Source organism: Tyto alba, unplaced genomic scaffold (genome assembly GCF_018691265.1).
Source record: "Tyto alba isolate M040663 unplaced genomic scaffold, T.alba_DEE_v4.0 Super-Scaffold_2, whole genome shotgun sequence".
NCBI lineage: Eukaryota > Metazoa > Chordata > Aves > Strigiformes > Tytonidae > Tyto > Tyto alba.
This window is the reverse complement of record NW_024881282.1, coordinates 36,508,507-36,520,337: the sequence shown is the minus strand read 5'-3', so window position 1 is coordinate 36,520,337 and position 11,831 is coordinate 36,508,507. Positions and strand designations below refer to the sequence as shown.

Sequence of the window (11,831 nt, the reverse complement as noted above, 5' to 3'; positions counted from 1 at the left end):
CCGAAAACCAAAAATAGGTTCTGTCCCCAGCAAGAATGCTAAGAAATGAGGTTCCGCGCTCACGTTTTTTTAGGAAAAACCCACTTTTTTGAGAAGGAAGAAACACAAGCCGAGCGGCAGAACTCCGGGCGGGGAGGGCGGGGCCGGCTCGGCAACGCACCAATCAGCGCCCGCAGCGCTGCTATAAATAGCGGCGCCGCCGCGGCTGCAGCAGCTGCAGCGCTCCCGCCCGCGCAGCGGCGCCATGTCCGAGACTGCGCCCGTCCCTGCCGCCGAGGCAGCGCCCGCCGCCGCCCCGGCCCCCGCCGCCAAGGCCGGGGCCGCCAAGAAGCCGAAGAAGGCGGCGGGCGGCTCCCGAGCCCGCAAGCCCGCGGGGCCCAGCGTCACCGAGCTGATCACCAAGGCCGTGTCCGCCTCCAAGGAGCGCAAGGGGCTCTCCCTCGCCGCCCTCAAGAAGGCGCTGGCCGCCGGCGGCTACGATGTGGAGAAGAACAACAGCCGCATCAAGCTGGGGCTCAAGAGCCTCGTCAGCAAGGGCACCCTGGTGCAGACCAAGGGCACCGGCGCCTCCGGCTCTTTCCGCCTCAGCAAGAAGCCCGGGGAAGTAAAGGAAAAAGCCCCCAAGAAGCGGGCGGCTGCGGCCAAGCCCAAGAAGCCGGCGGCCAAAAAGCCCTCCAGCGCCACCAAGAAGCCTAAGAAGGCGGTGACGGCAAAGAAGAGCCCCAAGAAAGCCAAGAAGCCGGCGGCTGCTGCGACTAAGAAAGCGGCCAAGAGCCCCAAGAAGGCGCCTAAGGCTGCAAAGCCCAAAAAAGCGGCGGCAGCAGCAAAGAGCCCAGCCAAGGCGAAGGCGGTGAAGCCCAAAGCAGCCAAGCCCAAGACGGCCAAGCCGAAAGCGGCCAAGGCAAGGAAGGCGGCGGCCAAGAAAAAGTAAGCTCCCGTGGAAGAGTTTTTTGCCCCGCAGTTAAAACCCAACGGCTCTTTTAAGAGCCACCCACTTCCTCTTAAAAAGGGCTGAAATGCTATTGTTCGCACCCGGTGGCGGGAAGGCGACAAGATTTCTTAAATTTGCTGAAATGAAGTGTGTGCGTTTTTTTTTTTTTTTTTTTGTTAGTATCCTGGGTAGGTAGTGGAAACGCCTTTATAGTCTTACGAGTCTGCCCCGTACGGGAGCTCCAGGCATGCGCCGTGATAGGGAGGAGCTTCACCGATTTAGGAGCAGCTGTGGCTGCAGCTCAATAGTTTTCCTGCTACCACAAAGGGGAGATCCTCACACTGTTGAGAACGGACGTTACTTTAAGGCACATTAAGTACTCAAGTCTTGAAATTAATTCCTCTGTACGGTTTTGTAGCCAGCATTTAACTCTTTCGTTTTCTCATCCGTGGGCGGTACAACACGAGCAGGGAAGCAGAGGAGAGGTTTTACTTGCTACAAGATTCTTTAACTGGTTGGGCAGGAGAAAATGTATTTTGTACTTTGAAGTGCAAGAAATAACTGAAAGACTTCAGGTTCTGAGACTATAGAGCACAAAAAATCAGTAACTAAGACATTTTAGAAGATTCTAGCATAGCATTTAAAAAGTAATTCATACAAATGTTGGGGGTTTTTAGGTGTTGCAAAAAGCCCTTAAAGTAATTCAACTCTTTACTGATTTAGTGGGTGGCTCTGAAAAGAGCCTTTGGGTTTCTCTGGGAAAAGCTTCCCGGGCGTTTTTCTTCGGTGCTCACTTGGCTTTCGCCTTGTGGCTGTCGGTCTTCTTGGGCAGCAGCACGGCCTGAATGTTGGGCAGCACCCCGCCCTGCGCGATGGTCACCTTGCCCAGCAGCTTGTTGAGCTCCTCGTCGTTGCGGATGGCCAGCTGCAGGTGCCGGGGGATGATGCGCGTCTTCTTGTTGTCGCGGGCCGCGTTGCCCGCCAGCTCCAGGATCTCGGCCGTCAGGTACTCCAGCACGGCCGCCAGGTACACCGGCGCGCCGGCGCCCACCCGCTCCGCGTAGTTCCCTTTCCGAAGCAGCCGGTGGACGCGGCCCACGGGGAACTGCAGCCCGGCCCGCGACGAGCGCGACTTCGCCTTGGCACGCGCCTTCCCGCCCTGCTTCCCGCGGCCGGACATCGCAGACACTCACCAACAGCTCCACAAAACACCAACCTGCGCCTCTTCGCCCCCGCCCGCCCGCTTATATACGGCTCGGCCGGAGCGGCTGCGCTCTCTCTGATAGGCTCCGGAGGAGGCGTTGTTCCGGCAGCCAATGGCAACGCGAATCCAAAGGTGCCCAATCGCAATGCTTAGGACGGTGTGACGACACGAAGGAGAACTCTCAACCAATAGCGTAGAGACGCTGCCGAGCTGCGGTTTGCGCAGCTCCGCTATAAAAAGGGCTCCGGCGCGGGGCGGCTTTACTCGCTCCTAGTTTGTCGTTGTTGCTGAGTGAGTGTCTGATCGCTGCGCGTTTGCTGCGATGCCTGAGCCGGCCAAGTCTGCCCCCGCGCCCAAGAAGGGCTCCAAGAAGGCGGTGACCAAGACGCAGAAGAAGGGCGACAAAAAACGGCGCAAGAGCCGCAAGGAGAGCTACTCGATCTACGTGTACAAGGTGCTGAAGCAGGTGCACCCCGACACGGGCATCTCGTCCAAGGCCATGGGCATCATGAACTCCTTCGTCAACGACATCTTCGAGCGCATCGCCGGCGAGGCCTCGCGCCTGGCGCACTACAACAAGCGCTCCACCATCACGTCGCGGGAGATCCAGACGGCCGTGCGGCTCCTGCTGCCCGGCGAGCTGGCCAAGCACGCCGTCTCTGAGGGCACCAAGGCCGTCACCAAGTACACCAGCTCCAAGTAAGCCGGCTCTGCGCTCCGTGGCAGCCCTGCTCGACCCAAAGGCTCTTTTAAGAGCCACCCACCTTTTCAGTAAAAGAGCTGATGCTGTGGCGATTTCTCGATGGTCCTAGATATTTCTCAGGGAAGGCGGCGTTAGTGCAATGAAAGCGCTGCCTGTACCCGGGGTGTACCTTTTTGCCGTAAGCCGTGTGTTCTACACCTGCCTCGGTGGGGTAGAGCGGGCTGACGATTCGCTGAAAACACGCGGGCAGCCCGTTTGGCTTTCGTTTCCGGCTTATGGGGCCGTTTCCCAATAAAAGAACGATGTGGTATTCTTTTTCTAACGTACCCGAAACAAGCCTGTTCTGGGGAGGCGGTGCTCGCTCCTTTCCCCCCCGGGGCACTTTAGGGGAAAGAGAATCCAGGGAAAGCGCAGACGGTTCAAGACGAGAGTGTGCTTTTTCTTCAGCACATGCCCAGGCCCCCCCCGCCCCGCTAGCGTCCTCACGGGCTACCGGGGAAAGCAAACCGGATCCCGTCACGGCGTTCTCGCCGCCGAACCGCGCAGCCCCGCCGGGGGTTCCCGAGCACGGTCTCCCCGCACCGCTCTGCCCCGCGCTCTCCCCGCTTCTCTCTCCGGGGCTCCCGTGGCCGAGGCTCGGTCCGACCTGAGTGAGGACTGCTCTGGCGCGCCCCAGCAGGCGGGCCCGGGCCCGGCCCCGGCCCCGCCCAGCGCAGCGGTGATTGGTCGCGCTCGCGGCTCGCAGCCCGTCCTCGCTTCACCCGGGCGCGCTCCGCCGCAGGGAGCCGGCCCTCGAACCGCGGCGGCCGAGCAGCGGCGTCACGGTCGCCTTGCGCGAGAAGCCGGCTGCCGCCCGCGCCCGCCGCGGCCCCGAACCGAGCGCGGTTACGGAGCGGGAGGAAGCCGCGAGCTCTCGCGGGAGGAGCCGGCGGCAGCTGCCGTGCGAAGGAGCCTTGGCGAGCAGCCCCGATGCCGGGGGGAGATCGGGAAGCGGCCCGAGAGCGAGGCGCGGGCGGCGGGACCCCGCTACACCGGTCACCCACGGTGGTTCCGGCCACCTCCCCGCCGCCCAAACCGCTGCTCCTGGGGACGGTGCACGCATTCCTCCTCAGACGGCGAGGGAGCCGGCGCTAAAGCGCTCCGCAGGGCCGGAAAAGGAGCAAGCGGCCGGGCCGGCGGAGGCAGCGGCGGGTGCGGGAAAGGCGGGCCGGTTCGGCGGGGGCGGGGCGGGGGCAGGGAAGGCGGGGCGGGTTTCCCGTCGGCGGGGCGCGGGCTTTTCGACTGCTCGCGTCGCCCAATGGCAGCCCGGCCCGTCGCGGGCGGCCAATCGGCTGGCAGCTGCGGCTATAAGTGCCGTCGCGGCGGGGCCGCGGCCACGGCTCGTTGTGTGCCGAGCGAGAGCGCGGAGCGGCGAGTGCGGAGCGATGGCGCGCACGAAGCAGACGGCGCGGAAGTCGACGGGCGGGAAGGCGCCCCGCAAGCAGCTGGCCACCAAGGCGGCCCGCAAGAGCGCGCCGGCCACGGGCGGCGTGAAGAAGCCGCACCGGTACCGGCCCGGCACGGTGGCGCTGCGCGAGATCCGGCGCTACCAGAAGTCGACGGAGCTGCTGATCCGCAAGCTGCCCTTCCAGCGCCTGGTGCGCGAGATCGCGCAGGACTTCAAGACCGACCTGCGCTTCCAGAGCTCGGCCGTGATGGCGCTGCAGGAGGCGAGCGAGGCCTACCTGGTGGGGCTCTTCGAGGACACCAACCTGTGCGCCATCCACGCCAAGCGCGTCACCATCATGCCCAAGGACATCCAGCTGGCCCGACGCATCCGCGGCGAGCGCGCCTGAGCCCCCTCCCTGCCGCCGCCGTGGCCCCTCCCAGATTCCGGTAGAGGCCGGGGCACCCCATACAGACTCAAAGGCTCTTTTAAGAGCCACTCCATGCACAATAAAAGGGCTGTTAATGCTTGTTACATTACATTTTTTTGAGGGTTTATTTTTCTCACTGCCACCATGTGTTGCACCGTGGAGAGTGTATATAAGCAGTATAATTAATTCATAACCACATTATTACACCATCCGCCATTTCAAATGTAATGTGGAGAGAATACTGTACTGAGTGGGTTATGATAACAAAATCTAAAAGATTCTTGGTTACAGTATTACAGCTCCTTTTACTGTGTTTGTGGTGGCTCTTAAAAGAGCCTTTGGGCCACGGCGGCGGCAGGGAGGGGGCTCAGGCGCGCTCGCCGCGGATGCGTCGGGCCAGCTGGATGTCCTTGGGCATGATGGTGACGCGCTTGGCGTGGATGGCGCACAGGTTGGTGTCCTCGAAGAGCCCCACCAGGTAGGCCTCGCTCGCCTCCTGCAGCGCCATCACGGCCGAGCTCTGGAAGCGCAGGTCGGTCTTGAAGTCCTGCGCGATCTCGCGCACCAGGCGCTGGAAGGGCAGCTTGCGGATCAGCAGCTCCGTCGACTTCTGGTAGCGCCGGATCTCGCGCAGCGCCACCGTGCCGGGCCGGTACCGGTGCGGCTTCTTCACGCCGCCCGTGGCCGGCGCGCTCTTGCGGGCCGCCTTGGTGGCCAGCTGCTTGCGGGGCGCCTTCCCGCCCGTCGACTTCCGCGCCGTCTGCTTCGTGCGCGCCATCGCTCCGCACTCGCCGCTCCGCGCTCTCGCTCGGCACACAACGAGCCGTGGCCGCGGCCCCGCCGCGACGGCACTTATAGCCGCAGCTGCCAGCCGATTGGCCGCCCGCGACGGGCCGGGCTGCCATTGGGCGACGCGAGCAGTCGAAAAGCCCGCGCCCCGCCGACGGGAAACCCGCCCCGCCTTCCCTGCCCCCGCCCCGCCCCCGCCGAACCGGCCCGCCTTTCCCGCACCCGCCGCTGCCTCCGCCGGCCCGGCCGCTTGCTCCTTTTCCGGCCCTGCGGAGCGCTTTAGCGCCGGCTCCCTCGCCGTCTGAGGAGGAATGCGTGCACCGTCCCCAGGAGCAGCGGTTTGGGCGGCGGGGAGGTGGCCGGAACCACCGTGGGTGACCGGTGTAGCGGGGTCCCGCCGCCCGCGCCTCGCTCTCGGGCCGCTTCCCGATCTCCCCCCGGCATCGGGGCTGCTCGCCAAGGCTCCTTCGCACGGCAGCTGCCGCCAGCTCCTCCCGCGAGAGCTCGCGGCTTCCTCCCGCTCCGTAACCGCGCTCGGTTCGGGGCCGCGGCGGGCGCGGGCGGCAGCCGGCTTCTCGCGCAAGGCGACCGTGACGCCGCTGCTCGGCCGCCGCGGTTCGAGGGCCGGCTCCCTGCGGCGGAGCGCGCCCGGGTGAAGCGAGGACGGGCTGCGAGCCGCGAGCGCGACCAATCACCGCTGCGCTGGGCGGGGCCGGGGCCGGGCCCGGGCCCGCCTGCTGGGGCGCGCCAGAGCAGTCCTCACTCAGGTCGGACCGAGCCTCGGCCACGGGAGCCCCGGAGAGAGAAGCGGGGAGAGCGCGGGGCAGAGCGGTGCGGGGAGACCGTGCTCGGGAACCCCCGGCGGGGCTGCGCGGTTCGGCGGCGAGAACGCCGTGACGGGATCCGGTTTGCTTTCCCCGGTAGCCCGTGAGGACGCTAGCGGGGCGGGGGGGGCCTGGGCATGTGCTGAAGAAAAAGCACACTCTCGTCTTGAACCGTCTGCGCTTTCCCTGGATTCTCTTTCCCCTAAAGTGCCCCGGGGGGGAAAGGAGCGAGCACCGCCTCCCCAGAACAGGCTTGTTTCGGGTACGTTAGAAAAAGAATACCACATCGTTCTTTTATTGTGAAACGGCCCCATAAACCGGAAACGAAAGCCAAGCGGGCTGCCCGCGTGTTTTCAGCGAATCGTCAGCCCGCTTTGCCCCACCGAGGCAGGTGTAGAACACACGGCTTACGGCAAAAAGGTACACCCCGGGTACAGGCAGCGCTTTCGTTGCACTAACGCCGCCTTCCCTGAGAAATACCTAGGACCATCGAGAAATCGCCACAGCATCAGCTCTTTTACTGAAAAGGTGGGTGGCTCTTAAAAGAGCCTTTGGGTTGAGCAGGGCTGCCACGGAGCGCAGAGCCGGCTTACTTGGAGCTGGTGTACTTGGTGACGGCCTTGGTGCCCTCGGAGACGGCGTGCTTGGCCAGCTCGCCGGGCAGCAGGAGCCGCACGGCCGTCTGGATCTCCCGCGACGTGATGGTGGAGCGCTTGTTGTAGTGCGCCAGGCGCGAGGCCTCGCCGGCGATGCGCTCGAAGATGTCGTTGACGAAGGAGTTCATGATGCCCATGGCCTTGGACGAGATGCCCGTGTCGGGATGCACCTGCTTCAGCACCTTGTACACGTAGATCGAGTAGCTCTCCTTGCGGCTCTTGCGCCGTTTTTTGTCGCCCTTCTTCTGCGTCTTGGTCACCGCCTTCTTGGAGCCCTTCTTGGGCGCGGGGGCAGATTTAGCCGGCTCAGGCATTATGACAGACTTTCTGCTGCAATTGCAGAGAAATCCGCCAGTCGGCAAAAAGAATCAGCGTACGCGCCCTCCTTTTATAGGGACGGTATGCAAATTAAGGGTTCCTCCAGACTTAGTTTTCATTGGCCGAGGGAGGATTTACTCATTTGGCCGTAGTTCATCGTCATTGGTTAGAACTCGATCCACGTTCCCATTGGCCACTTTTGCAGTGTCACCTTCTCAGCCTATCGAAATCCACTACTTTGGCTGAGAAGGGATATAAGGGCGAGTTGGGGAACCACATCTGTTACTGTACGGTTCTTCCTGCTTAGTCGCAGTGATGTCCGGCCGCGGGAAGCAGGGCGGGAAGGCGCGTGCCAAGGCGAAGTCGCGCTCGTCGCGGGCCGGGCTGCAGTTCCCCGTGGGCCGCGTCCACCGGCTGCTTCGGAAAGGGAACTACGCGGAGCGGGTGGGCGCCGGCGCGCCGGTGTACCTGGCGGCCGTGCTGGAGTACCTGACGGCCGAGATCCTGGAGCTGGCGGGCAACGCGGCCCGCGACAACAAGAAGACGCGCATCATCCCCCGGCACCTGCAGCTGGCCATCCGCAACGACGAGGAGCTCAACAAGCTGCTGGGCAAGGTGACCATCGCGCAGGGCGGGGTGCTGCCCAACATCCAGGCCGTGCTGCTGCCCAAGAAGACCGACAGCCACAAGGCGAAAGCCAAGTGAGCACCGAAGAAAAACGCCCGGGAAGCTTTTCCCAGAGAAACCCAAAGGCTCTTTTCAGAGCCACCAACGGATTCAATAAAAGAGCTTGAATTTCATTAAATAAAGTAGCAAAAATCTGCGGCGCCTTTTGAAGTGGCCACCCGAGGCTGGTAACGATGCTCCCGCAGCAGGTGCGGGGGCCGCCCTCCCCGGCCCCCTTTTTTCCCCTTCGTGGGGCGCTGCCGGGGCCGCCGCCAGTCCCCGCCCCCCGCAGCCTTTCTGAAGCCCCCGGCGCGCTGCTTCACTCCCCAGCCTGGGCGAGGGGCGGCGAAGTTTAAAACGAGAGTCCTGTCTGGGCTGCTCCGCCTCTGCGCATCCCTGAACTGATACAAAGCAGTTACACTAGCGCGCTGCCGTTCCCTTGAACTCCTCCCCCTTGTCACCTTCGCCCAAAAGGGTGCCGGCCAGAGTTTCAGCCCTTTTAAGAGGAGGTGGGTGGCTCTTAAAAGAGCCGTTGGGTTTAACTGCGGGGCAAGAGCTTTCTTCCACGGGGACTTACTTCTTCTTGGCCGCCGCCTTTTTTGCCTTAGCCGCTTTGGGCTTGGCCGTCTTGGGCTTGGCTTTGGGCTTCACCGCCTTCGCCTTGGCCGGGCTCTTTGCTGCCGCCGCCGGTTTTTTGGGCTTCGCAGCCTTTGTCGCTTTCTTGGGGCTCTTGGCCGCCTTCTTGGCCGCGGCAGCCGCCGGCTTCTTGGCTTTCTTGGGGCTCTTCTTCGCCGTCACCGCCTTCTTGGGCTTCTTGGCGGCGCTGGCGGGCTTCTTGGCCGCCGGCTTCTTGGGCTTAGCCGCAGCCGCCCGCTTCTTGGGGGCTTTTTCTTTCACTTCCCCGGGCTTCTTGCTGAGGCGGAAAGAGCCAGACGCACCAATTCCCTTGGTCTGCACCAGGGTGCCCTTGCTGACGAGGCTCTTGAGCCCCAGCTTGATGCGGCTGTTGTTCTTCTCCACGTCGTAGCCGCCGGCGGCCAGCGCCTTCTTGAGGGCGGCGAGGGAGAGCCCCTTGCGCTCCTTGGAGGCGGACACGGCCTTGGTGATCAGCTCGGTGACGCTGGGCCCCGCGGGCTTGCGGGCTCGGGAGCCGCCCGCCGCCTTCTTCGGCTTCTTGGCGGCCCCGGCCTTGGCGGCGGGGGCCGGGGCGGCGGCGGGCGCGGCGGCGGGGGCGGTCTCAGACATGGCGGCAGCGCGCGGAGCACTGGGCGGCGGCCGCGGCGGCGCCCCCTTTTATAGCGGCGCGGCGCGCGCTGATTGGTGCCGCCCGCGCGCCCCGCCCCGCCGCCGCCCGGCGCTCCCGGCCCCGGGTTGTGTTTCTTCGGGGGTAATAAAAGGGGTTTTTTCTACTTTATCTGTCCCGGAATTGCCCCTTTTCCACATCCCGGAGGCCGTGGGAGTGCCTATTTTCGCCCAAAGGTGTCTCGTCGCGGAAAGGGAGGCGTGTGGTCACAGAGCGGCCGATAAATCCTGAGTCCTGGAACCGAACGGACCTTGTGAGAGTGAAAGTTTTGTTTTTCTTTGTAAATTAGAAATTCTCCTTTGAAGTTGACGTGAGACAGGAAACTCAGTGTTAATCTTCAGGGTGTCTTTTACACATCAGAGAAGAAAGAGGGCAGTTAGAATCTCATTCTTTAAAATAAAACGGTTTCAAAGAGAGTGAGGTAGCACAAACTCTCACAAGCCGTGCCTCCGCTTCTGCCGAGGTTTATACCTCTGGCTACTGCGAAACACTCAATGAGGGATTTTTTTTTTTTCCCCCCCTGTACTTCCAAAGCTAAAGTTTACCAAGTCCATGCATGAAATAGTAGATAGCATATACTTTATTTTCCTCAGAATGGGCTACTTTCTCTTCAACTCTTTGCTGCTGTTAATATAGCAAAAGGCTCTCTAATGTTACTAGAATAAATTGGTACACAAAGACCAAAAATGAAAAGGTGTTGAATCACGGAGGTTTGTGTAAGTCTCTGGCATACAGAAACAGGCCACACTCTAAATAAAGCACAGTGCTATATCTGTAAAATCTGTTGGTATGATTCAGTAATGTGGAAAATAAATTGTCAGAGATTGAGTCTGCAAGAGATGTGAATGCACCATTTTGTTCATATTTTGATGCCAAGCTAAGAAGAAAAATCACAATTTTGGCTCACTGCTCTTGTGCCAGGTTACAGATCAAGTCACAGCAGCTTCTGTACGTAAAACCTTGGCTGCAGCACAGAGATGTGCAATGCGATGACTACTCTGTTAGCATGCACACCTCCTTATCAGCTAAAACTTTGTATAAATTTTTGTGTCTCAGGCAGGAGTTCCTAATTCACTTACCCCAAAGTTGAATGGCCATCAGCCAGTTTAGCACCGTCATATTGCTGCATTTGTACCTGATGTATACAAACTGTACTTGCACAGTTTACGTACAACGCTGACCAGATGATCAAGTTCACTATTTCAACAAAATGCAAGATCTGTGAGTGGAAAAGTATCGCCTCACTCCTCTCTCATTCCACTACAAGAAAGAGAAATGAACCTATTGAAGATTTTGGGTGACCCTTTGTCTTCAATTAATTCACAAAGTCCCAGACTTTAAAACTTCATATAGGCAGTTTGACCTTTTCTTGTATATTTATGGTAAAAAGAACGTTAGGAAAATGAAAATATTTTTCTCTCCCACTTATCTTTTCTTTCTACGTCCTCCTCATCACTGAGGTCTCCTAGCTGAGAAGTTACCCCTGAGACAGGGAGGGTGAACAAGATGGCAAATTCAACAAATCTGGATCTGGGCTTTCAAAGCTGTGTTGGAAGTGAGATGGTTTATAGAGCAGTGTTCACAGGGAATTTTACAAAGGCAAGAGAACTCGACTGTAGCACGTTTACTTCATGTAGTAATAGGGGGCATAAGAAATCAAATAAGGAAATTATTAACGTCTCCTGCAGTTTCCTGAAACCAGGTGGATTACCGTATGTGTGCTCCATCCCATCTAGGTCTGGTAAAAGCCCTGATGTCCTTTAAAAACTAAACTTGTTACAGTATCTGTAAACAGAATCTTTTTATACTTACCAACTCTTTTCACATTACCAATACCAATACTTGGGGTTGGGCCTTTCTACCTCACAACAAAACAATTTCCCCCCCATTCTCTACAACTCTTATTTTGCAAGAGTAATAATGCAGCACAATAGCACATTTTCCTCCAATCTGTAATTTGACAGTCTCAGGACTGTTTTCCATACACACACATAGTCAGATGGAATACAGCTGTATGTCTCAATCCTGTATAGCAGTGATAACTACAACATCAGCCATCTCCAGAGGAAAAGCCTCTCGGTATGTGCCAGAGCAACACTGCAGCACGTTGTTGTAGTCCTTACCTTACTCCACATTTGAGGCTATCTATCTCCATCAAATGTTAAGTGGCCATTTGGCAACTTGAAGCTATTTTTTGTAACTATCTTCAGTGCTTCTACTTATTTGATTTTCCACTTATGCGTGTACTCCATTATTTGCTTCCCTTATTGTTAAGAAGACAATATATTCTCATGACCATTTCACAAACAAGCAGTCAATCCATGTGTATTAGGGGGAAAATGCAGAAGTACCAGAGAAGAATCAAGACATACAAGGAAAGCTGAGTACAGTATCATTTCGTCCAGTAGTGAATACACAAGGATTGTGGTTTACCCTCCTTCCCCAAATACTGCTATTCCTTGTGTGATTAGCAGCATGAAACACTTGAAGTTATGCACCAGAGGTCATCACACTAGTCATGATCAAGCTTAATTAGGATACATGGAAATAGTACTCATTTCCTTGCAATGCAGACACAGAA

General features: G+C 59.1%; 8 protein-coding genes across 8 annotated transcripts; 4 read left to right on the top strand and 4 right to left on the bottom strand.

Moving 5' to 3' along the window:
* The first annotated feature begins 225 nt into the window (after positions 1–225).
* Positions 226–933, top strand: LOC104355690 (histone H1.11L). The gene has a single exon (XM_009972044.3). It carries the CDS (start codon positions 245–247, stop codon positions 929–931), a length of 687 nt encoding a protein of 228 aa, XP_009970346.3. The 5' UTR covers positions 226–244; the 3' UTR covers positions 932–933.
* A 723-nt stretch (positions 934–1,656) lies between these two features.
* On the bottom strand, positions 1,657–2,303 carry LOC116959391 (histone H2A-IV). Its single transcript, XM_032983831.2, has one exon. It carries the CDS (start codon positions 2,109–2,111, stop codon positions 1,722–1,724), a length of 390 nt encoding a protein of 129 aa, XP_032839722.2. The 5' UTR covers positions 2,112–2,303; the 3' UTR covers positions 1,657–1,721.
* Positions 2,304–2,387: 84 nt separating this feature from the next.
* LOC122153370 (histone H2B 5) lies at positions 2,388–2,930 on the top strand. The gene has a single exon (XM_042791954.1). The coding sequence runs from the start codon at positions 2,458–2,460 to the stop codon at positions 2,836–2,838; it is 381 nt and encodes a 126-aa protein (XP_042647888.1). The 5' UTR covers positions 2,388–2,457; the 3' UTR covers positions 2,839–2,930.
* Positions 2,931–4,228: 1,298 nt separating this feature from the next.
* On the top strand, positions 4,229–4,812 carry LOC116962254 (histone H3). Its single transcript, XM_042791947.1, has one exon. It carries the CDS (start codon positions 4,263–4,265, stop codon positions 4,671–4,673), a length of 411 nt encoding a protein of 136 aa, XP_042647881.1. The 5' UTR covers positions 4,229–4,262; the 3' UTR covers positions 4,674–4,812.
* A 249-nt stretch (positions 4,813–5,061) lies between these two features.
* Positions 5,062–5,506, bottom strand: LOC116962247 (histone H3). The gene has a single exon (XM_032995506.2). It carries the CDS (start codon positions 5,470–5,472, stop codon positions 5,062–5,064), a length of 411 nt encoding a protein of 136 aa, XP_032851397.1. The 5' UTR covers positions 5,473–5,506.
* A 1,298-nt stretch (positions 5,507–6,804) lies between these two features.
* LOC122153371 (histone H2B 5) lies at positions 6,805–7,357 on the bottom strand. Its single transcript, XM_042791955.1, has one exon. It carries the CDS (start codon positions 7,275–7,277, stop codon positions 6,897–6,899), a length of 381 nt encoding a protein of 126 aa, XP_042647889.1. The 5' UTR covers positions 7,278–7,357; the 3' UTR covers positions 6,805–6,896.
* Positions 7,358–7,505: 148 nt separating this feature from the next.
* LOC116962243 (histone H2A-IV) lies at positions 7,506–8,305 on the top strand. The gene has a single exon (XM_042791949.1). It carries the CDS (start codon positions 7,597–7,599, stop codon positions 7,984–7,986), a length of 390 nt encoding a protein of 129 aa, XP_042647883.1. The 5' UTR covers positions 7,506–7,596; the 3' UTR covers positions 7,987–8,305.
* LOC122153365 (histone H1.10-like) lies at positions 8,261–9,207 on the bottom strand. Its single transcript, XM_042791944.1, has one exon. The coding sequence runs from the start codon at positions 9,190–9,192 to the stop codon at positions 8,521–8,523; it is 672 nt and encodes a 223-aa protein (XP_042647878.1). The 5' UTR covers positions 9,193–9,207; the 3' UTR covers positions 8,261–8,520.
* Positions 9,208–11,831: the final 2,624 nt, after the last annotated feature.